Source organism: Eptesicus fuscus, chromosome 19 (genome assembly GCF_027574615.1).
Source record: "Eptesicus fuscus isolate TK198812 chromosome 19, DD_ASM_mEF_20220401, whole genome shotgun sequence".
Classification (NCBI taxonomy): domain Eukaryota; kingdom Metazoa; phylum Chordata; class Mammalia; order Chiroptera; family Vespertilionidae; genus Eptesicus; species Eptesicus fuscus.
The window spans coordinates 20,925,228-20,951,967 of NC_072491.1; the positions used below are offsets into that span (position 1 = coordinate 20,925,228).

The window sequence follows — 26,740 nt, forward strand, 5'->3', positions numbered from 1 at the left end:
AAATGAACCTCAATGGCCTGTTTTAAAATATTTCTTTATTTTTATCTCAGCCAAATGAGATTCTGTCTACCTCAAACTGAAAATAACCACACAACGGCAAGTGTTACTAACTCATCAAAATGGACAGTAGAAAGATAGCTAGAAAGTGACTATCCTTAGATAGTGTGTCATTACACAAGGGTGGTCTTAAAGGTCTCTTTATGCTAAGACTAGAATAAGGTAAGTGGGATTAATCTGAATAAGAATAAGACTAGAAGCTAGGTAAGTGGGATTAATCTGAATTGTACCATATGCCTTAAAAGTGCTTAATATGTTCTTTTTAATCTCAATGCCTTTCCTTGTCCTATTCTCTTTGCCTGGAATACTCCCCATTTCTTTCTGTGACCTATCAACCCTACCTTTAATACCACATAATTCACGAATCCTTACCTGACCTGCCCACCTTAATGTCCTCTCTCCTGTCTCTAATTCTCTTAATGGCAGAGGTGGAGTTGAATTTAGGAAGAGCTGGACAAGGAATTCAAACACAAATACAGTTGTTGCTGCTTCACTTTTCCCATATATGAACACCTGGTATATTCTCTCTGGTTAGGAAATGAATTATTGCTGCTAAGAATTTTATTAATATTTAAAGTATGTGGCCTAGTAGAATCTGCTGTATCATAAAGGCATTTTATAAACACAGTATTGAGACCATATGTTAATTTTACCAACAAATATGTAAATAGATACAATTGAACTAAAACAGACTAAAGACATTATGAAGGGAAATGCCCCCCGAAGAACTATGCACAATATGTCTGCAAAAAATATATAACCACAATACAGTGTGATAACTGTCATATTAATTGTAGATATAAACACATATTTATAGATATACCCTTTTTAAAAATAATTGCTTTTATACTTTCTTCCCAAATTCTTTAGCTTCCCATCTTCATAAAGACATGATAAAGGATGAACAACTAGGGTCATTAAAAAAGAGTGACTTCAAATATTTGCTTTTTAAGGTTCCTCTTTTTTGGCATCCAATAACTCATGCCAATGACAATAAAGTCAATGATCTTCCTCATCCCAGATTCCCAAGCTCCCCACACAATTTAAAAATCCAGGTATGTCACCCCAATAAATTCAATTAAAGAATCCAGGTGTGTCCTACAATATCCAGTATCTTTGCATCAATAACGTCAAGATGCATAGAGTTTAAATATCAGAAAAGAAAATGTCTATTTCCTCTAAGAAACCCATTAACATTTTAGACGTGGAGAAATGCAAAGTGATGCAGAACAAAGAAAGGCCATTTTATAAACACTGAGCCATGACTTGAAAAATGTCAGCAGCCCTGTTAGAAAACAGAGAAAGGAGGAGAAGAAAGCATATTTAAAAAGATTTGCCCTTCCGAAGAGATCACATCAATTATATTTGAACAATAATCCTCAATACCATTACTTTTAGTCCATCAAACAGTATACTTGTAACATGAGTTGCTTGGATTTTCATTTGTCTTTGCAAGGACTTCATAAAAAATATCACATTGTACACACAGTTCTCAGGATTTAAAAAAAGGTATTGAACATTCATTTTGTTAATTTATTTTTCCTTCATGTTAATGCTGTAACAATTAAAGAACAAGTAGAAAAAGCCTTGACATAATCAGGGAACAAGAGTAAGCTCTCAGTATTATACACCAGAATATGTTCATATAATAGTTATACTCTTCTCTCTATTTCAAATTTCATTAAGAAAGAATATTTTCACAAATTATTTTGATTCATATTCTCTTTAGAATCCCATGTGAATAACTTTAATGCTTTACCTTTTTAATTTCCCTGTTTTTGTAATAGTTTCCACTCATCTGACCTCTTGAGAAAATTTAGAGTGGTCATTAGATTTTTTTCAAGTATTCTAATACTAAAGATGCCTGAATATTGCTACTTAATTTATTTTGCTATATTAAATGAGTATTCTGAACTTCTAAGAATTGATTTGATCTGATGGTAAGTTTATTAAACACATGTAACCACTTCAATTTTATCTGTGCTTTACTTTTAGTACAGTGTCTTACACAGAGTAGAAACTCCATAAATATATTATTTGAAGATAATTTATTGTTCATTGATGTAGTCTATTTCTTATATTTTGGCACTTGTAAAATTAATTCATATGATGATGTAATCTAACTATGATTCTTGGTCTTTGAACTGCTACCTGTTTAATTGTCAGAATAGTTGTTTGAGTATAAAAGAATAGGTTTGTATAAAGTTATTTTTAATAAGGCAATTCAACACAGAAAAGCAAAACAAAATAAAAACTTAGCTCCTCTTTAGTGTAAAATCACCTGAAACCATTATTTCTCATCAATGACTGTCCAACTATACTATCATACACAAATTGTGTGTGTTTTGCAATTATAGGTGGGAGCCAAAATATTGGATTTCTATCTACTAAAGAGTTTAATTGTATTTCTTAAGTATTCGATAGGGAGAATAGTACCATTTTGAAAATAAACAAATAAGCTCAAAGTCACAGATTACTTAACCTTCATGAACCTTAGTTGTTTCAAATGTAAAAGAGCAACAGTTAGAATACCTGTAATTTATGGAGTTATTGTTAGGGTCAAATGCAATATATATGTAAAAGGCAGCTGCAAATTACAAACTGATGATCAAATGTTGGATTTTTCTTCACCTAGTATACTTCAATTATTTAACAAATACTCAGCATTAGTGTTTGACAACTTTATTTTTCCAAAATACTTACTGGTATAGACAAGTTGAAAGCCTTCATCTGTCCCTTCAGAATCAGAATTAAATTCTAGCCAGAGCTGATTTGAAGTACTACTAAGAGTCAGTCCTCGCATAGATGCTCCAGTGAAAGCACCTAATAGATGAGTCGTTTTATCTTTTCCATCATAAATCTGCAAAATATATTTATAATTAAAATGTAAATGTGCCAATTCAGATGATGTATTTATATCTTCATAAAAGGAAAAATTATTATAATCTTCCTAAATAAGTTTAATACATGTCTTCAAAGGAAAATTATAGATGCATATTAATTTCTATAAATATCAGGTTAAGAGTTCAAATTCACATGAATAATTTTAAAATTCCAAACTCAATAGAAGCTAAGTAATACTCAAACCCATGTTATATAACTTTTTCTCTTATTATGAAAGCAAACCTTTCTTCTTCTTTTTTAATGTCAGACTTAAAAAGTTGAGATTAACTACAAAGAGATTTGTTTCCAAGGTTGATTGATTGGTTGATTTTTTTTCTTTCTACAACTTGCTCAAGGGGACCAAACACCTACTTTTCTAATAATATAAATAATACAAAATGTACTTGGTTCTTTTGCAATTTCTATAATTTACCCATTTACTTTAACTTACCTAATTTTTACATTTTCTAAAAAATATATTTTTATTGATTTCAGAGAGGAAGGAGAGAGAGAGAGAGAGAGAGAGAGAGAGAGAGAGAGAGAGAGAGAGAGAGAAACATCAATGATGAGAGAGAATCATTGATTGGCTGCTTCCTGCATGCTCCCTGCTGGGGATCAAGCCTGCAATCCAGGAATGTGCCCTTGACCAGAATCAAACCTGGATCCTTCAGTCCATAGGCCAATGCTCTATCTACTGAGCCAAACCGGCTAGGGCACATTCTTAAACTATTAATCTAGAACAGTACTAAATGCTTTTAGAAACTAATTTAACAAGTCAAAAATATACAAAAGCAAATTTGATACGCTCCCAAGTATCCCTCTATCATTCTCATTCTCACTGCATTCTGACTTGCTTTTCTTTTATCAATGCATTCTAGACATCTCTTCAGGTCAGAAGATAAAGAGGCTTCCTTTTGAACACTGTGTAATATTTTTTTAAAATATATTTTCATTGATTTTTAGAGAGTGAGGAAAGGAGAGGAAGAGAGAGAGAGAGAGAGAGAGAGAGAGAGAGAGAGAGAGAGAGAGAGAGAGAAGCATCCATGAGAGAGCGAAACATAGACTGGCTGCTTCCTGTATGCCCCCTCCTGTGGATTGAGCCCACAACTCAGGCATGCCCCCCAACTGGGATTCAAACCAGCAAACCTTTTGGTGCCCAGGACAATGTCCAACCAACTGAGCCATACCGGCCAGGGCTGTGTAATATTCCATACAGTGACATTACCACAACTTGCTGTATCATTCCCATATTAATGAACTCAAGTTTTGTTTTTTTTTACCAAAAAAACTAACGCTGAAATAAGCAACATTTTTTTAATATATATAAACTCTCATTATTTGGTACTTGTATTTCAATAAGTCATTTTTCAAAATATGATATTTCTGGGCTAAAACGTATTGCCAGATTATTTTCCAAAAAGTGTACAGTAATTAAACTGAAGGTTTACCAGTAATGCATGTTAGCACTGTTTTTCCTTAGAAGCATGTGCTTTCAATGTGGGGTTATTACCTCCAAGGAGGTGAAAATTGGCTCTTGAGGTTCATAAACTCTTAGATATTATGATTTGTGGTCCTACAAAGATCAACTTTATTTTACAAATATTATTCCATAGTACTTAGTTTCATGGAGTTGTGGTTGAGAGCTCTTAGGTGAATGTTAATCAGTAGAAAAAGCTGAGAAATACTCCTCAAAATTATTTGTCTCTTGCCTGACAGTGATCTTGGCTTAGCAGCAATGCTCCCAAAAGTAGTATTTATTACACTGATATCACCAGAAGATGATTTCTAGTTGGTGCAAATGAAACTTACTATTATATTGATTTGCATGATATACGTTACTTGTACTAAATTGTTTGGTTTAATTTGAAACCTACTTAGAATATTTTTCTATAACTTATTTTTAAAAATCATGTATACTATTTACATGTATACCATATATACTATTTATTTTCCTTTTTTCAAATTACCTTTATCAGGTTTTAGTGTTATGTTTAACTTAATAAAGTGAATAAAATATTTTCACCATATTTCTAAGCCGGATTATTCACATAAATTTATGAATCCTTTCTGTGTGCAGATTCAAGATTTTCTTCAACTCAAGAAAAGGTTATTGAGTTTTTATTTATTTAATTATTCCCCATCTCTATTAAACTTTTATTCTTTTCCAAAAATGCCTATTATTTACATACTAGTGGCCCAGTGCATGAATTCATGCACATTGAAAGGAAATTAATTAGAAGAAATATTTTAATATCGCTATTCAACCTTTCTCTGTAATAGAAGTGTCAACCAAATTCATGATCGACAATGACAGATCAAAACACGAGTGTGATTGGAGCCAGCGAGAGCTTTAAATGTATCACACGTGCGCCAGTCAACTTAGCCTTTTATAGATATAGAATAAACTTGCTTATTTAGACCTGTTTTCTGATGTAGCTAAACTTTATCCAGCCCAGTGAAGCACCCCAACTTCTCTTTCAGGTAATTGACAGCAACACAGCAGTAAATATCAACATGAAGCAGATCATGCGGGGAGAACAAAGGGTAAAATATTTAACTGTAGCAGTGTTTGATTATATTCTGTGTAGTGAGAAAACCTGAAGTCATTTTCAAGGTCCACCATTTCTTACTTTTTTTTAGTCAAGTTTCTAAGCTTTCTAAATCTCCATTTTCTGGCTAATGAAAAGAAAATAGGATTCCACCAAGTCTCCTTTCTACCTACTCCAGGACTTCTGTGAGGATCAAATGAGATGAGGCATGGGAAAATGCTTCACAGACATTTGGTTACAGTGTAAAGTATTTCCACCTGGGTATAAAGCAAGTCGTGTTCCTGGGCTGAAGAAACTGCAAGGAGGCTAGTCACTAGGGAGAGGAAGCCAAGCGTTGCTATGTGACGTCATTACCTGGCGCCCATAGCGACCGTTTCCGGGCTGGCCATGGGGTCTCGGCAGTGTCAGCTGAGATTTGGTGGGCTGTCGCTCCCAGGTGGTAGTAGGGCCTGTGTCCCACTTGGGGGAAGCCAAGTGTTGCTTTGTTGGCGCTAGGTCCACACTGCTGTTTCTCTGTAAATGGCCAGTGTGTGTCATGGCAGCTCCTGCATTGAGCACCTGACCCCTGGTGGTCAGTGCACGTCATAGCTACTGGTTGGACAGTGGGAGGGACACTTAACATATTAGCCTTTTATATATGTAGATATATATAGATGCAGTCTCCAAAACTATCTTGCAATTCTTTGTTTACAATTCAAATGTTTTCTCTTTTGAAGTTTACCTATTTTTCCTCTGAATTGTAAACAACAGTTCACTGGATCTTCCACACTAACAACTAGAGTTTCATCAGAGAGAAATCTTTTTAGGTCTTCTAATAAAATTATACATTTAAAAATCACTGGTAAAAATCTAGAAGGTCTCTCTCATACTCTAAATGTATTAAGGTTTCTTATAACTTTTAAAATTATTGCAAATTTATTTTTTAACTAGAGGCCCGGTGCACGAAATTCGTGCACGGAGGGGGTTGTCCCTCAGCCCAGCCTGTACCCTCTCCAAACTGGGACATCCCTCTCATAATCCAGGACTGCTGGCTCCCAACTGCTTGCCTGCCTGCCAGCCTGATCACCCCCTAACCACTCCGCTGCCAGCCTGTTTGCCCCCAACTTCCCTCCTCTGCCAGCCTGGTCACTCCTAACTGCCCTCTCCTGCAGGGTTGATCACCTCCAACTGCCCTCCCTTGCAGGCTTGGTCCCTCTCAACTGCCCTCCCTTGCAGGCCTGGTCCTTCTCAACTGCCCTCCCTTGCAGGCTGGGTGCCTCCCAACTGCCCTCTCCTGCTGGCCATCTGTGGTGGCCATCTTGTGTCCAAATAGGGGCAAAATCTTTGACCATATGGGGGCAGCTATGTTGTGTGTTGCAGTGATGATCAATCTGTATATTACTCTTTTATTAGATAGGATAGAGGCCTGGTACAGGGGTGGGGGCCAGCTGGTTTGCCCTGAAGGGTGTCCCAGATCAGGTGGGGGTTCCCTTAGGGTGTGGGGCGGCCTGAGCGAGGGGCCTGTGGTGGTTTGCAGGCTGGCCACGCCCCCTAGCAACCCAAGCAGAGGCCCTGGTATCTGGAATTTATTTTCCTTCTACAATTGAAACTTTGTAGCCTGGAGTGGAGCCAAGCCTGGGGCTCCCTCTGAGGCCAGCAGCCATTTGTGTTGGGGTTATAATTGAAACTTTGTTGCCTTAAGCGGGTGAGCCCGGCCAGGGTGTGCGGAAAGCTTTGCTTCTCCTGTTGCCGGTGGCAACCCTGGCCTGCTCTCTCAAGCTCCATTCTGCTACCATTTGTTTGAATTTGTTTACTTCTATAATTGAAACTTTGTAGCTTGAGTGGAGGCTTAGGCCTGGCAAGGGCAGGCAGAAAGCTTGGCTTCCTCTGTTACCTAGGAAACCTTACTCTCTGTGGCTGTAGCCATCTTGGTTTGGGTTAATTTGCATGCTCGCTCTGATTGGATGGTGGGCGTGGCTTGTGGGTGTGTTGAAGCTATGGTCAATTTGCATATTTGTCTATTATTAGATAGGATATTTCTGTAATTCAAATGTAATGCATATCACCTGTTATTATGTATTCAACTTGGTCTTTTCTCCCTTTGTTTACTTAATGCCCTTAAGTTTATGATTGTTTATATTTAGCTATTTATAGTTTTATGTTTCCTTATCTTAAATAATAAAAGGCAAATATGCAAATCAACTGAAATGACCAGTCACTATGATGTGTACTGACCACCATGGGGCAGACTCTCAATGCAGTGGCTCACAGCTGGCGAGCACAGTGGCGGTGGCAAGAGCCTCTTGCGCCTCTGCTGCAGCACTAAGGATGTCTGGGGAGTGGGCCTAAGCCCTCAGTCGGACATCCCCCAAGGGCTTCCAGACTGCAGAGGGTGCAGGCAGGGCTGAGGAAACGCCCTCCCCCCGCCCCCCCAGTGCACAAATCTTGTGCACCAGGCCTCTAGTTATTGATACAAGTTTAAATGTTATAAAAACAATAAACATTTTATTTAACATACTATACAAATATAACTTTTGTTCAGGACCCTTAATATCCTCTTCTAACCACAATACCCATTCCCTTTTCTGTATAAAAATTCTTAAGTCTCCAATGACCAGGCCCTTTCTGCTCTCTCCCTGTGTACCAAAGAAATTTACAGCCTCACATGCACCCTCTAAGCTCCACTAGCTTCTTGACCTGCTATATTACACATAGAGGGTGTTGGAAATATGTTTAAGCCTACATGTTCATTTAATTCCTAATAACAAATGACTTACTGGTCACTGTCTTTCTTTTTTTTTTTTTTTTTCAAGGTATTTCTGACAATTAAAAAAAAAGAGTGTTGATGATTTAAAGAGTGTTGTAATAATAGAGGGTTGTATGGACAAATTTCTTAAAACTATATGGAAATACAGTGAACCCCTGGTGGAATCTAGTTTATCATACAAATAAGTTTCCGTTTTAGATAACAGCAAGAATTTATTTGTCTTCAACAATGCTGAAGCAAATGTGGAGGTTTTTTAGCTTAGAAATGGTTTTTGTGTTTGATTATATAAGATTCAAATTTTTATTTAAGAACAATATTAATCAGGGATACTTCAGATGCAAGGAAACATTACTTATCAGAAAGTCAAGCTTTTTTGTCTGTGAGTTTCAAATGTTCCATATTCTCAGATGTCCACTTCTGAATACATTTGTTTTATGCCTATATATAGGATATAGTTTATAAAACCAGTGGATCTTATTTGTGGTTAATGTTGTCAAGGTAACCCCAAAGAATAGCTTCCTTTTGTTTCCCTTACTTCTCATCAACATATAATTTGATTTTTATGTTAAATATAAGAAATTGTTTATTGGATTCAACTAGTTCTACTTTCATGTGTGGATGCATTGTAAGAACTTCCAGTCTGTCAAAAAAGGTCAAGAAAAGGGAAATATAAATTAAACAACTACTTGATATAACTTAATAGATAAAAGTTGGTTGTTAAAATTTGTTTGTTTTTTTAAAGTCTCTCCTAATAATTTTCCCTCAAATTTTTTATGGTTATTAAAAAAATGTTTAATAATAGCAAGAAACATTATTTTACTCTCTCTCTCTCTCCATATATACATACATATGAAACAATAATTCAACACATATTTCTATGCATTGTGTTAAGTACTATCTTTCTTGACCCAAAGAAAATTTTAAAAAATGATCCAATATTTTGTTATTGGAGACATATATTTATTTCGAGTCTTTCTATTGTTTAAGCTAGCATAATTCTTTTATTCAAAATAAACTTTCTTAGAAACATACTTTTAAGAATAATTATTAAAAGAAAAGGCACTAATGTTAAAAAACATATAACAGGAAAAGAATTATCATATGCCAGCTGGGAGGACCTAATTCAGCACCCAAACTCACTAAATAAAGATTATTTAATAATGTACAGTCAAAAGGTAGAAAACCAACACTAAAGAAGCACTACTCTATCAACAAAGTGAAATGAAGCATGATCATTCAACCATGAATTTTAAAAGCATGCATAAAATTATTAAATCCAATGACACAAGTGTAAATTAGGAAGTCTTTAAAAAGAGAAGAGTTTTATAGTAATAATCAAGTCAATGCTTTTAACTGGTAAATAAAATCCTTCAAATGTATTCAAAACATATGGAAGCATACAGCCAACAGGGAAGGACAATGTAGTATAGTAAAAAACAAATTACTTTTGAAAGAGACATGAATATAAGCAGAGAAATAAGAGGATAAAAGAACCAAAATGTACTTTCATTTAAAAGTAAATTTACTTTACAGAGTGATTATTGGGTCTAATCAGAACCATACAGAACTTTTATTTGAGATGTTACTTCTCATATTTATATTCTTATTAAAATAAGGATCTTTAAGAATATTTTTATTTACTTGGGCCTATTTTTCTTTTTCAAAAATATAATATTTTTATTATTATTATTTTTAGCATATATCTTAATATTGATTTTTCTCAAAAAGCTAAAAGGACTAAGATAACTGTATAATATTATACTTCTTAACTGGAAATGAACAAATTCTTGGTGTTTCCCACAGAAACATTCTTAGTTACTTAGCACCTGATTCAGATAATAAAGACTTACTTTTATGCCAAATATAGAATTTCAAATCAATTTAAGAATTAATAGTATGAAAGTCATTGAGTCCTTTTATAATGTTAATAAAGATCTTTGGTAAGACAAATTTGTTAAAAGGTTGCAGTTTATCTGGTAGTTTAACACTAGAACAGACTAAAATTTAATATTGCCATGTTTCAATCATCAAAGCTTTTGTAATGGATCAGGGCTTGAAATGAGTTATGGTATATAGACTCCTAGGTTTGAAAGGTCAAACGTTATTATGATGAACTGCTGATCAACACTCAAAACTGTTGTTAATTTTATAATGAATGTATGTTATAAGATATATGCTCAGTCATTTCTCCAATGATTTAGCAAGAAAGGTGTTACCTAAATTCAAGAACAGATAGTAAATAAAAAAGTAAGAGAGAAATTACACTTGTACTTATGTATATGAATCTTTAAATTATTCCTACTCATGGACATTACAAATTTAATTTTTCGTCATTTGTTTTATAGGTTGATTTGTAAACTTAAAAACATTTTTCTAACAAGGTAAGGAAGCTGTCAAAGAAAGAATGTTTTACAATGGTCAATCAAAAAGGACTCTATTTGAAACTTATGTTTTCTCCAAAAGTAATATGAAACAAAGCAGAGAACTTGTATTCAAAAATATTTATGTCTCTGAAATAGCTATATATTGTGTCCTCAATTATATGAGCCAGCATATTCTAATAAGGGAGTTGCGGTACAATGAAGGGTCTGCTTTTCAGGGGCATTAGCTTTATAGCTATACTAGAGGCCCGGTACACGAAAATTCAGCCCAGCCTGCACCCTCTCGCAGTCTGGGACCCCTCAGGGGATGTCCAATTTTCTAAGCTGGCAGTCAGACATCCCTCTGGCAGCCCGGGAGCCACTGGGGGATGTCCAGTTGAACATCCTTAGTGCTGTTGAGGAGGTGGGAGAGGCTACCACCACTGCGCTCGCAGCCCTCAGCCCAGCTTGTGGCTGAGCGGAGCTCCCCCTGTAGGAATACACTGACCACCAGGGGGCAGCTCCTGTGTTGAACGTCTGCCCCCTGGTGGTCAGTGCACATCATAGCGACCAGTGGTTCCACTATTAGGGTTAATTTGCATATTACCCTTTTATTATATAGGATAACAAAGTTGAAGTCCCAACTCTACCATTAAAGCTGTATGGCCTATCACAAATGATTTTACATCTGTGATCCTCAGTATGGGAGAGAGCGAAGGGTTTTTTGAGGCCTACTACAGCACTTTATGCTAATGAATATTTAGAGTGATTTTGGGAGGAGTGGTAAAGGATTAGCAGCGCACAACAAGCAGAGCTGATAGATATGTGTGCTAAACGGATGTGCTGGAAAATGTTTAGCAACCAGCTCTCAAACAAACAAAACTGAGGAATGTATATATTCATGCACATCATTAAAAATAACTTTTGTTGACATAAAGAGAAGTTGACAAACTTTTTCTGAAAAGAATAAGATAGTAAATATTTTAGGCTGCTGGGGTCATAACATTTCTGTTGCCACTACTCCATCATGCCATCGCAGCACAAAATCAGCTATAAACAATATGTCAATGAATAAACATGGCCTTCTCCTAATAAAATTTTACTTACAGAAACAGGTCTTAGGCCAAATTTGCCCCTTAGACTGTGGCTTATGAATCCCTGATTTAATGGATGTGTAGCATGCAATTTACAAATAGTAATAAAATATACAATATTCATTATTGTAAATTCCATAGAGGTAATTGGTTGTCACAAAATGTTTTCAGTGTTTTTTGGCCAAACCTTTTTTTTTTTTTTTTCCTGCAAGTTACAATTACAACTGACAAACAAGAGTAGAATATGGTTTGATTATTTTTATGTGAAGTTAGATAAAAGTGAAACATCAAAAAATAGTCATATTAGGCCCAGCCAGCATGGCTCAGTGGTTGAGCATTGACCTAAGAACCAGGAGGTCACGATTTAATTCCTGGTTAGGGCACATGCGCAGATTGCGGGTTTGTTCCCCAGTGTGGGGTGTGCAGGTGGCAGCCCATCAATGACTCTATCAGAACAAAACTAATTTCTAAATGATATGAGCAATTTTTCTAAGTGGAATAATAGTTTTCAAATACTAGGAAAGATTTCTTCTCATTTTTTTGTGCTATGTACAATGTAATTGCTATAGACACAACACATCTCTAAGTGTAGATAAGAGCAAAACAATAAATCAAATCAGTATTTGTGGTGTTTGACAATGTCTGCAGTATAAATACTCCTACTATTGATACCACTGTAATTTAACCTAGTTATTAACCACTGAAAAGAAGTAAAGGGACGGCCAAATAGTACAGGCATTCATTTGTGCAGCTTTGCCGGGAAGCTACAGTATAGAGGCATGCCCCGTCAAGTCCAAATGAAATAGGGAAGGTACTTTCTATCAGTCACATCTGGGAACAGATCATTGGTGAGAGTGGGCCTGGCCACTGTAATCGCAGGAAGATAGGAGATGTTTAATTTCCGAAACAAAGGAGTTCTTTCTCCTGGCTCCTGGTGCTCTTGGGACCCTTGCATTTGCCCACATGACCCACAGCCATGTGGACCCCACACAATGGACTGATGAACTGCAACTAGCCTACTGCTGTACCCGATCCAGGTCCCCATGGAACAGAAACTGTGGACCCTGCCTTTGCTTCTCACTCTACTGAAACCCCAGCGGCATATCTTCCAGGACTGGATTAAGGAAAATAGTACTTTGGAAACTCAGGGATGTACTTCCACACAAATAAATATCACTCATCCTCCCAGGTGAGTCTCAGAAAATTCTTTTTCTCGAGCTATCAGAAGAACCCTGCCCTGAGCACTTATGTGGGAAAAGGGATGCCTCACTTTCACTGATGACACTATAACCAAGATCACACTATCAGTGTAACATCATTGAATGCAGAGTTGGGAAGAGATGCACACTCTGACATAGTATTTCCACCTTAGAGATGCAACACACTACACAACGAGCCTAAAAAGCACAGATAATAGTAAAAGTAGTAAAATAATTAGGAAATTAAAGTTGTGTTTATTACCTTTGTTTTTAATATAATTTAAATTAATTTAATTATAATATAAGTGTAATCTGATTTTTAATAATGGCCATGTATAACAACTAGTTCACAAAATTACTGAAAATTTAACAACAGTGTCTTACAAGTGGCACTCCCAAAGACTCACAGGCAAGTTAGGAAAAAGCTTGAAAATAACACATCTTAGAAAACAACAGTAATAACACATTAATAACCTTCATATCATACCCCTAAAAGAGGTTATTAATCAAGTCCTTCAAATATTGAATTTTTCATAAATATGACATTAATTTCCCTAACCCTTTTTTTTTTTTGACTCTCAAAATCAATTTTGAGTTATTTTGCTGGCTGTTTTCCATAATCATCCATTTAGTCTATTCTGCATAAGAAATAAGTCTTTAAACTTCACAATGCTGACTGTGGTAGAATGATTCCCTTGAATGTTGTCTCTGCTAAACACAGCAACAACAAAAACAAAAACAGTATTTCTGATTGGTATTCATCTTTCATGCTAACAGGCTGACAATGGGAACTATTCATTGTTGATTGTTTAGAGTCTACATCTAATTAAACATCTCCTTTAAATGTGAATTGAGAGAATTAATTACATCACACATTTTGAGTGAGGGTTTGGAAAGTTCAATATTCTTGTTGATTGAAAGGAATCAAACCAAAAAAGTATATATTCATAATTCCAAACCTGCTGGTCACCAGATAATCTGGAGAGTTTTATAAAAATACATAATCCTAGGTGTAGACTAACTGAAACAGTTTCCCCAGATATAAGGAGTCAGAAAATCTCGTAGTGATGCCAGGAATAGACTGCCTAGAAGGGGCATATGGTCCTGTACACTTGATATAAACTTTACTAATGTGGTTACAAATAAAGTAGTGTATGGAAAGAGGTGGGAGGGAGAGAGCATGAGTGAGTAAGTTAGTGGCAAAATAGATTGTGAACTCTCAAAGAGGAAAAGTATGTGTGTGTGTCTTTAGATAAAGCTAAGTACATACACATATTTTCTATTGTTGTTTTTATTAGAACCCAATTCAATAATGTTATAGTTTAAGAGAAATCAGAAAAAAAAACAAAACTTTGCAAACTCTATACGCCAATCTATCTATCTATATATATAAAAGCCTAAGCAACCATCAGACTGTTTGTCCAACTGGTAGCAATGATGCACACTGACCACCAGAGGGCAGACACTCAATGCAGGAGCTGCCGAGCTGCAGTGACTTGGCAACTGCAGTTCTCGGGTGACACACCGGGAACCATAGAGAAGGGAGCCCGATTCTGGGGTGTGTCACCCAAGAACTGCCCTCTTGCAATTCAGGACCCCTTGGGGGATGTCGGAGAGCCGGTTTCAGCCTGATCCCTGCAGGCCAGGCCAAGGGACTCCCACCTGTGCATGAATCTGTGCACCGGGACTCTAGTAAACATTACAAGAGAATTTAGCCAATCCTACACATAAAGAAAACAATGCTTTTAACTTCTCTTAGTCAAGGGGATTCTATAATGGCCTATTGTTTTACTTATTTCTTCTTATTTCCTAATCTGAACGTATTAAGATAACTGTTTCTACTAGGTTTAGACACTGGCTTTGCTTCTAGCTCTACTGAAACCCCAGCTGCACATATTCCAGGACTGGATTAAGGGAAATAGCACTTTGGAAACCCAGGGATGCAATTCACACATATAAAATCTGGGGAGTGCTGGGGATTTGGGATGGGCTCTTGTGGACTAGTTTGCAGTTAAAGCAACTGATCTTTCAGTTAGTTTGCAGTTAAAGCAACTGATCTTTCATCCTTAGAGGACTTTGGAGTCCAAAATCTGAGAATTTTCCATTTTTGCTTTGGAGTGTGCATCTGACTGCTTGTGCATGTAGGTGTCTGAACTAATCATTGGTCTTGGAATTAATGGGAGGAAAATGTAACATATAAGCATCTTACATCTTACACTGATGGAGAGACCATGAAGAAGACAAATGTGGAAGGTAAGAGACCCATCCCAAATCATCTCTATAGAGTGGCTTGTTAAAGTCATTTTTAAATAACAATTTAGAATAAATCCCAGGCAAGACCAGCAGTAGGGGGATAATAGAATTGATATGTTTCTATTGTAACATTTAGTATATTGTATTTTCAACTTTGGGAATTATTCTAGGAAAATACCAAAACAATCTTTAAAAAATGCTGGGAATATAAATTTTCATCCCTTCATTAATGAAGGAAAAATCATTATTTAATTAAATCCACCATAATGCATTAAATTGAAGTGTTTTTCTTCTTTTCTTTCTTTCTTCCCATTATCTCTCACCATCACATCCCCTTACGTAGTCACTATTACAGAGGTCCTGCTCTTTCTCAAGGTAACACATGTCACAGGTGCATGCGACCTTCCTCCAAACAAGTATGGCATTAGTCAGAGAGCATGCTGAGGAACACATTAGAGTAATTTTATTTTTAAAAGACATCACCTGATTATTGTTATATCTCCAAATAATATACATTATTCAGTATGGAAAAGGATTCCATACATTTCAAGCATCATGGAGAGAGCAGACGGATATTTTAGGAAGGGCGGGGAAGTGCTGCCTGACTTCAACATATAAACACATGTTTATTATTGTAGCTTGTGTGACACAGATTAGTGGCTGGGCTTACCCTTCTCATCTATGTCTGGATGCATTTTTTCTCACATAGTTAGCCTGATGGAGAAAAGTGCAAAACACGGGAATGGACTTAATACTAAAATTCTATACATGTGTGAGGTGCAGGAAGTCTTCCCACGTCTGTACAAATCTTACATGCATACAGTACCGACTGTGTTAGAGAATCATGAATTATCATCAAAATGATATTCTTTTTAAAAGAAGAAAATGACCAACCATCTAAAATCACTGCTTAGATAAGAATCTCCTGCCAACATGAGATGATATAATTTTTTTCAAGATTTGTGAAAACAGAATTATGTTGAATTTCTAACTTGGCTTAAGAAAATCTTAACATTTAAGAAAAAGGCTTGTAATTACTTTTAAAATATTTAATCTGATTTTATAGAAGTTTTATTTTTATTATATTGTGTTTATATTTATCAAAAATATACTTTGAAAAATATAAATTAGCAATTACAGAAATATTTATTTGCCTAAAATTATAGCTCTTTAATTAATTAATTTTGCACTAAATGTTTATTATCAACTAAGTTAATTTTTACTAAATAATTTCTAAAAATTGAGTTTTTAGTTTTATATGGTTATGAAATATGAATTTTTATAGTCATAAATGCAAAGAATTATACATGTCAACATAAATTGTGACTTACTTAATACACACCAAAATAAAAAAAAAATATTACTATATTTATTAAAGAAATTACCATTCATGTATTAACTATGATTTTTATATAAATAGTTATTGAATAGGGAGGAAAAGTGTTTTTATTTTGGTGTTACTGAAACATTCAACTTTATCATAAAATAGAAGTTACTCATTATGAAATACATTGGAAACAAAACATTTTATCTCAATGAAAATAATACAAAAATGGGAAATAATATATAATTTAAAGTTATGAATTGTAGAATCAGCTTATGGTTGATTACATACGCATATATATGTATTAATGTATACTTAATGACTAAAAATAATCAAAATGCAATGTCTGATTTCACCTACCTTAAGAACATCTCCTTGTGCTAAATGAAATGTTCTGGCTGAAATATTGATCCCCTTTCCTGCTTGAACCTGAATACTATAAATGCATTCATGGTTGTTTTCATAGTTGAGTGGGTAATTTGGAGAGAGCAAAATTCCTTCATTATTTGTTGCAGATGCACCACATTCAGCTGCAGGTAAAACAGAATATTGAAGTACAGTTTAATAGAAAGCATTATCATTTTTAAGTAATATAATGTATGGACGTGTAAATGCTTTTGATTTTAACTGGAGCCTAACAGGAAAATCATGTATGGAATGGCTGTGTGTTGTAGATGAGTCATTCCCTCTCAAATATTATATGGGAAGAACTACTGCCTGTGGACAGGACACTTGTACCTAAGTGGAAATAGACAAGAGTTTCAGCACTTGCCCCCACCCCCATGGAAGGATAGCACAGAAAAGGGTGAGAGCAAGAGATTACTAGGATAAATTGTACGTTTCTAGAAATCTGATTATTTTTTTTCTTTTGAACTTATAATTTAATTGTTTAAAGTATTAAAAAAGTCAAGAAATCAATTTTGTTTTATAATTATTCTAATTGGATCTTTTTAATTTTACCTTTTTTTTTTTAATTTGGCCCTTTTTCCTCCCAATAATTAGCATTCCCCTGGTTCAAGAACTTCAGTAACAAAAAGGTAAATAAATACTACCTTGCCTTTGCCAACTGATATAACAAGGAAAACCCACTAACCAATAATTGTAACAAATTGGGCATCTTTAGAAATAATAATATTAGCTTTCAGTTTAAAAAAACAGATTAAGGCATTCTTGAAACCAGTATATTGTACTGCTAACTCTCCAGAACTAATTTTGCAAAATTTGTGGACATGTCTAACCACTTAGAAAAAATTAAACATTTCTTAATTTATTTAAAATTTAAATTCAACTTATTACTTAAAAAACTTGTAGCATTATTGCAATATCAGACAAGGCCTGACAATCCCCACACATGTTCCTTAGGTCTCAGAAATTCAATGAACTCTGGTTCCTATCTTATCGAATAACTTGCTTCATATTACCATATCATGGGCCAGGGAGAGTTACACTTTTTTAGAGGTTTTACTAACCAGAAAATATATCAAGTCACTATTTTCCAGAAATGAGATTTTTAAAAAATAATGATTCATTGGTACAGTCATAAGAAGTATACAACAAAGTGAACAATGAATTGCTTTACATTTAAATGATTAAACATTAACAAAAGTAAGGCAAAAGAAGAAAGCCTAATGAGGAAATGAAAATGATCAAGATTGAGCAATCAGTACAATATCAACATAGTATAAAATAATAAAAACTCATGCTGTAATGTTAAAAATCTACCAATCACATGAAGAAATGTGGCCCAATACAGTTCCTCCAAGTTCATTTAAACAAAAGGAAACCAAGACAAAACCTTGCAGAGTCCCAATACTAATTTAAATTATTTTAATGTTCCATAAATATGTTCAAACATAATAATAGATATCTCCTTATGCTTTTAGCTGTATACAATTATAATACCAAAACAAGTTTACAAATACAGGAACAAAACTACAAAAACAATAAAATTAAAAATAGCAACATGTATCCAATGTAGCATACGGTTTTGTTTTCCTGAAATTAAATTGCCCTTGGCAATGTGGATAAAGAACCAGCTGCTAGAGTACTGGCTTTTGGAGTTTGCTATGCCTTTAATTACACTGTGCTGTGTAATGATTCAATTCTCCCTCATCTTATCCCTCTCTGAACTGCTGAGAAACTTTCATCTGTATAGTATAACATGACACCATGCGTCCTTCACTTGGTGGGGAAGAATCATTTATATGTTAAGTCTGCCTCATTTCCTTCTCACTAGCTTATTAGTATCTAGGTGTGCTTGTGGGGAAATGAAGACAGATGTATTGGATCATACAGATGGTCCAGAATGCAAGTACATTTTTATCTGTTTGGTTATTAGAGCATGCAAACAGTTTTTAATGATGTTATAGAGTCATGGAGTTCTGATAATACGTTTTGTTGTTGTTGTTTAGGGAGAGAAAGAGAAACATCAACGTGAGAGAGAAATATCGATCGATGGCTTTCCCACACATGTCCGCTCTGATCAGGGACGGAACCTACAACCTGGGTATGTGCCCTAATCAAGAATTGAACCTGCCACCTTTTTGGTGTACAGGATGACACTCCTACCAACTGAGCCACACCAGACAGTGCCTGCCAATGTGTTTTTTATGCCAGCTTGCAAAAGAGTGCTATACTGATTAAGAGCTCAAACTTTAAACTTCAGAGATTTAGTTTACAAAATTAAGCTCCATCTTCTATCTGTATATATTTGGCAAGTTATTTATTCTCTCTCTCAAGCCTCAATAGTATTATTACTACAATGTAAAAAATAATACCCTCCTCAGAGGGATGGTTAGTTTGTGTGTATATGAGTTGAACATATATAATTAGAGCATAAGCAAAGCGCTGGCATACAACGATAGCTTAATACACTAGAGCTATCATTAAGTACAAGTACTACGAGTTATATCATCTTATTTACACACAAAAAAGTTTAGGACATTTATATTGCCCCTAATGCGACTAGCCAGGTGTAGACAGATATTTATGTGGGAAAAGCCAGAGAGCTCTTCTAATTTTGGAGAGTCATTTACGATATTTAAATCATTTTAACAACTTGTATAAACTGAGAATTTGCTGAGTAAAAAGTTACTTCAACTACCCTTTAAAGTATATTAATATATTCTTTTTAAGTTCTCAACATTTGAATAGGCGGTATCTTCTGCCATAAATATTATTAGGTTTATACTGTATAATTTAAAGGAGGTTTGCTTTTCTATGAAAAGTAACCTGCTTTTGTTATATTTTAATATTTCTGTTGGTTGAAAATGGATAAAAAGGTTTTCCTATTTGGTGAAATAAAATCAGGACTTAAATCAGAATGCGAGAATTAAGAAAGAAAATTTGAATTTAATTAGCCCCTTTCTCAATTAATCGAGATGACTATAAATTGTGGGGCCCAGTGCAAAATGAAAATGCACTGACCCTTGCTGAAATGTATTAAGAATTTCAGGGGACCAACAGAGGATTAAACCAAGCACAGGGACCATCTTAGCGTGGAGCCCTGTGTAATTACATGTGTTTCACACCTGTGAAGCCAACACTGCATTTATTCCTCACAACTTTGCAAGAAAAACCTCTCTTCTCCAGTTTTACGGATGAAAACACTAAAGTGAGCTTTCTTGCTAAGTCACACAGTATATCAGAGCTGGGATTTACATCTGTCATTGCACATGGTGTTCATCTAAATACTTTTTTTAGTGTGACAGGAGGCACTATTAATAATTATCCCATGCAACCGGTACAAATTGAGACTATTTCAGATGAATTGGTGTACAAGGTCATTTTTTTCTTTTTATTTTAACTTCTGCACACACTATTTAAAAACATTCTGTTAAAAACCAAGAGGATTAGTTTATATGGGCTGGGGTATGTCCTAGAGGTCAGAACATATTTACCCCACATATCATGTATAAATCTGTACTCCATTATACATAACTAGAGGCCCAGTGCACAGATCTGTGCACCTGTGGGTTCCCTCAGCCTGGCCTGTGGGGATTGGGTCAAAACTAGCTCAACAACATCCCCTGAGGAGTCCCAGGTTGTGAGAGGGCACAGGCCAGGCTGAGGGACCCCACTGGTGCACAATCGGGTCCAGGGAAGGGACCGCGGCGGGACTCCAGGGCGTGTCCAGTCCCAACCAGCCGGATCCCAGCAGCAAGCTTACCTACTGGTCGGAGCATCTGTCCCCTGGTGGTCAGTGCACGTCATAGAGACGGGTCAAATCGTCCAATGCAGGGGAAGGGACTGTGGGTGGTTGGCTGGCCACAAAAAGTTGGCTGTGGGAGTGCAATGACCACCAGGGGGCAGCTCCTGCATTGAGCACCTGTCCCCTGGTGTCAGTGTGCATCATAACAACCAGTCGTTTGGTTGTTCAGTCACTTAGGCTTTTATATATATAGATTATTAATGTTCAGAATGATTATCTCATTTGAAAGGAGGATCTTGAAACATAAAAACTGAAAATCACTTCAGTGTTTTACTTATACATACAGGAACATGAACAAATTAATTTTTTTTCAATAAGGGTTCTAATAAAATAATACTAATAGGTTAAGGAGGAAAACTTATTTAATCACAAAACCAAACTCTAGGAATTAGGTGATTAATAAACAATTTATTTTTACATGGAATCTCATCTTTGAGTTTATCTCTGAAATTAAAATATACCAAACACTGGCTTCCCAGTGCCCAATGTAGCACTAACATTTACCTTATATAAGCTCTCTTTCTGCACTTTGCTATAGCGGCCTTGCTTGCCAACTGGAATCGAACAAGATCTAATGTTGAAATTAACAACAAACTTTGCACATATGCCTAAGTCTAGCAATGAACATGCTTCTATCTCTGTTGTATAATAAGCTGACATGATGATATTTTCCAAATGCAAATCTGCTCTTGTACTTTCCGCCTAAATTATACTCCCCATCAGCAAGTCAAAGTCCACAGAATGTCATACGAGGCCATTATAATGTGAACACAATCTAGCTTTCTAGCTATTACACACCATTCTCTCCCCTGGACCTTGCAATTCAGTTATCCTGAACTACTGGCCCTTTGTCACAGTCTATACTCTGGGCCTTTGTGCATGCTGTTTTCTCTGCATGTAAACACCACCTCGAGTCTGAAGGGATGTGATTTCAGGGTCCAAATAAAGAAAAAAAAATGACTTGATATGGAGTTATACTTTTATGATTCTTTTGAGCATCAGCTATCTGTGATGGTGTATGAAATAAATGAAATAATGTCACACTGAAGTATCAAGGACAATTTTCACAAATAATAGTCACAGCTGCAATGTCCGGGAAAAATACCACAACCACAGATTTTCATGGTATATGACATGAATAGAACTGAGTTTTCACAAAGCATACTTAAATGAGAAGATGTGACCACTGGCGAACTGCGAGTGAATATTCTCAAGATATGTTCAGGTTAACTGAGAAAAAGAACTATCAACAGAACAGCTAAGCCCCCGAGAGAAGGATTGTTTGATTCTAGGAAGGTATGTTACATAAAACAACATCAACTACATGGGGAAAAGGAGTTTGAGTAAAGGAAGTTCTAGAAATCCAAGTAGCAAAGGTGAATTGAAAATAGTCATCACCACCCCAGCCATAGTGATGTATAAGAACAATACACAGCTGTAACGGACCAAACTAAATCAGTGACTCACTATGTCAGGGCAGCGCCAGGCTCTCCAGGCAGGTGCCATAACAAATTGCACATATGAAGTAACTCACATATGAGAAACATCTGTCATAATAGAAATAAAGCTATCATGTCATTCTAATATAAACAATGAATGTATTTGCTTAACAGGACACCTTGGTAAAGAGTTCATACTAAGATAGTAAAAGTGGCTTGAGGGAGATAATAGGAAAAAAAACAAATTGACTCATTTAATAAATAATGGGCATGGGAGGTACTGAGCTGACACCCCAGAAACCATACTTTCCAGTAGTGAAGACATATTTACCGTGTAATCATTTAAATATGTTTATACAGTTGGTCTTCTGTATCCACAGGTTCTGCATCGATAAAGTCAACCAACCTCAAACTGAAAATATGCAGAAAAAAAGCTACATTGTTGCTGATGTGTGCTATGTAATCAGACCTATGTTGGCTGCATCTGTACTGAACATGCACAGACATTTTTGGAGGGTCATTATTCCCACCAACTATTTATACAACATTTACATTGTATTAAATATTGTAAGCAATCTAGAGATGACTTAAAGTATATGGGGGGATGTGCATAGGTTATATGTAAATACTACATCAACATCCATGGATTTTCATAACCCCGGGGGTCCTAGAACCAATCCGCCACAGAACCGAGGGACTTCTATAGTCTGTGAAAACTCATAACCTGGAGCCTTGACCTGTTCTGAGTAAAGTCAAGACTTCTCTGAAGGACTGAACTTAGTAAATCAAAGGTTATGGGAGAAGACAGGTAGAGGGGAACCTATCCCAAGTAGGAGGGACATTTCTGAAAACATTATTTGCGGTTGGGGAGAAACAGATGCTAAGGACTGAAAAGCCCCAGGAAGGGAGAGGCTGTATTGGTACAAGGCTGAGCTAGAGGTAGGTCTCTCAGGATGAGGGTTTCTTTTGTGGTTCAGCTGGTATGATTGGGAACAAATGCTCTTCTTAGGTGTATTTGAAAGGAGATGTCACTAATGTCTCAAGGTGTAAGCAGGCTGCTGTTCTTGTGGTGGTTAAATACTTTTACCTTCAAGGCCTGGAGAAGACTGAATGAGGGATGTTTTTTTTGTTTGTTTTTTTAGATTTTCAGTTGGAAAACCATTGCTTCAGCATTCAGGATTGCCATGTTTTCCAGAAGGGAGGTAAGCACATTTTCTCTAGCTTAACATGAGCTTAGCTTCTGTTTCCCTCGTGCTTTGATCTGGGATGAATTTTATGTTCTTGAGAACTGATCACTCTCTTTTAAACCCTAAGGCTATTAATGTGAATTTCCTACAAAATAATTAACGTTAAAATATTAATAGGTGATCATGTCTCTTCTCTCTGATTTGAGAGGGGAGGTCATCTTTAAATAAAAAAATAATATGAAAACATTACATAATTTAGCAGACTATTAGGGAAATTTTTCTTGGAGAATAGGACTTCAGTACTCGTTATAAAATTATAAGTATTTTCTGTTTGTTATGAAGACTTTATTTTGTGAAAAACAAATCCTGTTCATGTAAAATAAATTTTATTTAAACAAACAGATTAAGAAATATTTTGAGCTACCAGTATGAAACTCTTTGCTGAGTTGAAAATAATATGTTGATGAATGCAGCTCTAGCTGGACTGGAATAGGGGAGATATGTATACTGGAATCTGGTGATAAGAGTCACTGCTACAGTGAGAAATGCAAGAGAGCGGGCGAATCCATTGAATTTCCATTTTTCTTGTGTACTGAAAAACAGGCTAGCCCATGCATCATTAATCTCCATTACTGAGGTAAGGAAATCTGGTAGCATCTATTGTTTACACACAGTCATATATTTTCAGATAAACTGGTAAAATGCTTTTCTGTAGTTTGGCTGGGAATTTTGAAAAATGTCTATGAGTGAAGTTTGCCGTTACTTTTAAGAATTTGCGTTGCAAGTGAATTCCTTCTTTTGTATTATTTTGATAGCACCACAGGTTATTTTAAAATTGTCTTATAAAAACAGTTAAAATAAACTTGACTTGGATTATTAAAAATATTAGTTTTCAAACCTAAATACTGTATATGGTATGCTAAGTCAAGTATTAAGGTATAGCATTAATTAGAAATATATTTACCATATTTTAATTCTTATCAGTGAAAAAGTAACAGTAATATGTGGTTGTGTTCAGATAGGAGGGGTGGATTCAAACTTTCAAATCCAAATTAACTGGTGTGTTGTTTTTTTTTTTTTGTCATATATGTGAATTTGCCGATTATGTTGTTTTGTTTTTAGATAATTGAGCCCATTATGTTCCAAATCTAATTTCTACTGTATTTCATCAAATTAAGATACCATTGATTATAAGAGGCATCATTAATTTACATGTCTCTAAGAAAAAAAATGTTGACAGTAATATATAATAGCCATTGATTATGAAATACATATAACTTCCAGAGATGTTAAAATGTTTTCAAAAGAGCATCTGAAAATTGTAAAATGTGATAAATTGTGTTAAGATTGAATATATTTAGGAGACCTTCTAATATGCTTTATGAGTTGTCAGTATTAATAATACATTGTTCCTTAGAAAGTTTTAATAAAAATGTTTTTCTCTCAAATAGTTACATGAAAAATGCTTGGATTCAGAAGGGGTTGGAAAGTAGGGGGTAGAAATAAATATTTTTTCTTTTCAAAAACATTAATTTTTTTTTTTTTATTGTTGCCTCCCATATGCACTCTGACAGGTGACTGAACCTGCAACCTGGGCATGTGCCCTGTCAGGGAACTGAACCAGTGACCTTTTGGGGGCATGGGATGACACTCAAAACAACTGAGCCATACCAACAGGGCTATATTAATTTCTTACACCACTACTTAAAACAGGGGTCCTCAAACTTTTTAAACAGGGGGCCAGTTCACTGTCCCTCAGACCGTTGGAGGGCCAGACTATAGTTTAAAAAAAAAACTATGAACAAATTCCTATGCACACTGCACATATCTTATTTTGAAGTAAAAAAAACAAAACGGCAAAAACACCCGCATGTGGCCCACGGGCCGTAGTCTGAGGACACCTGACTTAAAGTATGAGCATCCATGAATATAACTTGCATAAAGGCTGTTTTTTTCCTTTTCTTTGTTGTTCCTAGACAAGAGTGATGCTTAACTTGCTTTCTCTTTCCAGCATCTCTAAATACAATGCATTTATGTGTTCATGTGCAAACTGATAGTGCTTGTTAAACTTACTTACATATCAAGAGTTTCTTAAATTTTTTTCACTGGAAGAATTTAATTTGGATTTGTTTTCTCCTTAAAATTCATTGTAATTCATTTTCTATATGCATTTCAGACCATGAAAAATCATGCATTATTGCCACACAGAATTATTCTTCTGTGAATTGCAGATGTAATTGGAGAGCATAAGTTCTAAACTTGTTTTAATCAAATGTATAATTTTCAGGCAAAAAAATGAAAAAAATTCCTTAACTTGACATTGTACTGTTATTCTTCGTTCCTTAAATAGTTACTGAGGGTTTAATCTTCTAAGTTTATTTACTCATTCAAAATTATGTAAACAATAATATCCAGGGATATACCAGGTACTATATTAGGTCAAGAAGAAGGTTTTTGTTCTCATGTAATATGTAGTCTAGAAGAGAAACAAACATACAGATTGATATGCATACTGATATGTAGTCTGTAGTGTGATACAACTTTGTGTGATGACCTGGGGTGGCAAAAATGAGGCAATAATACATTTTACAGATGTAGTAAGATAATGTCAGGGAAGATTTCATGGAATAGGTTATCCTTGATCTGAGTGGGAGTGGTTCTAAAGGTAATCAAAATGCACAAAGAAAAATTCCAGGCAGAGGGAACTGCTTGAAGGAAAGTAGAACGAGTAAACTGGATTAACATGGCGAGGAGAACCAGTAGCTCATATATTATTCTAACACATTCAGGCTTTATCATTCAGGCAGTGGAGGTCCTTATGAAGAGAACAGACCATTTGGTCAACAGTATGGGGAATGGATTATAGCCCTGGGTTCTTAGAGGGAGGAAAACCTAGAGATTATTGTGTTGTGTCAACAGGAAATGGGGAGAGTTTGAATTTACCCTGGAGAGAGGGGAAACTGAAAGCAAAAGTTAAAGAGCCTGGGGACAAGTTGGATGTGGAGGAAAAAAGGGAGGGAGAGATTGCCCAGCCCAGTGGCTCAGTGGTTGCATGTCAACCTATGAACCAGGAGGTCTTGGTTCAATTCCTGGTCCCGGCATATGCCTGGGTTGTGGGCTCAATCCCTGATCGTGCAGGAGGCAGTCTATCAATGATTCTCTCTCATCACTGATGTTTCCATCTCTCTCCCTCTCCCTTCCTCTCTGAAATCAATCAAGATATATTAAAAAGAGAGAGAGAGAAGACATGAAGAGGAGTGACTTTGGATATGTTGATTAGCTTACTTTTGAAGATTGCATAGTGGGCCAAGATAGTTATTGGTTTATAATAAGATTTTAAAAGCATATATATTACCTTTGATTACTTTTTTAAACTCAACTGGTAAAATAATACTATTATTATTGGTGTTGTGTCAAAAAATGTTTGTATAGAGTAAAT

The 26,740-nt window shown here is 35.5% G+C and overlaps 1 protein-coding gene across 3 annotated transcripts in view; it reads right to left on the reverse strand.

Moving 5' to 3' along the window:
• The window catches only part of CSMD3 (CUB and Sushi multiple domains 3), a 923,077-nt gene that overhangs the window by 297,721 nt on the left and 598,616 nt on the right, over positions 1–26,740 (reverse strand). For all 3 annotated transcript variants that reach the window (XM_054708474.1, XM_054708473.1, XM_008143384.3), the window contains 2 exons: positions 16,826–16,995; positions 2,761–2,917 (listed from right to left, as the gene is read on the reverse strand). In XM_054708474.1, the coding sequence (XP_054564449.1) occupies positions 2,761–2,917; positions 16,826–16,995 (327 nt within the window). The remainder of the gene's footprint in view (positions 1–2,760; positions 2,918–16,825; positions 16,996–26,740) is intronic.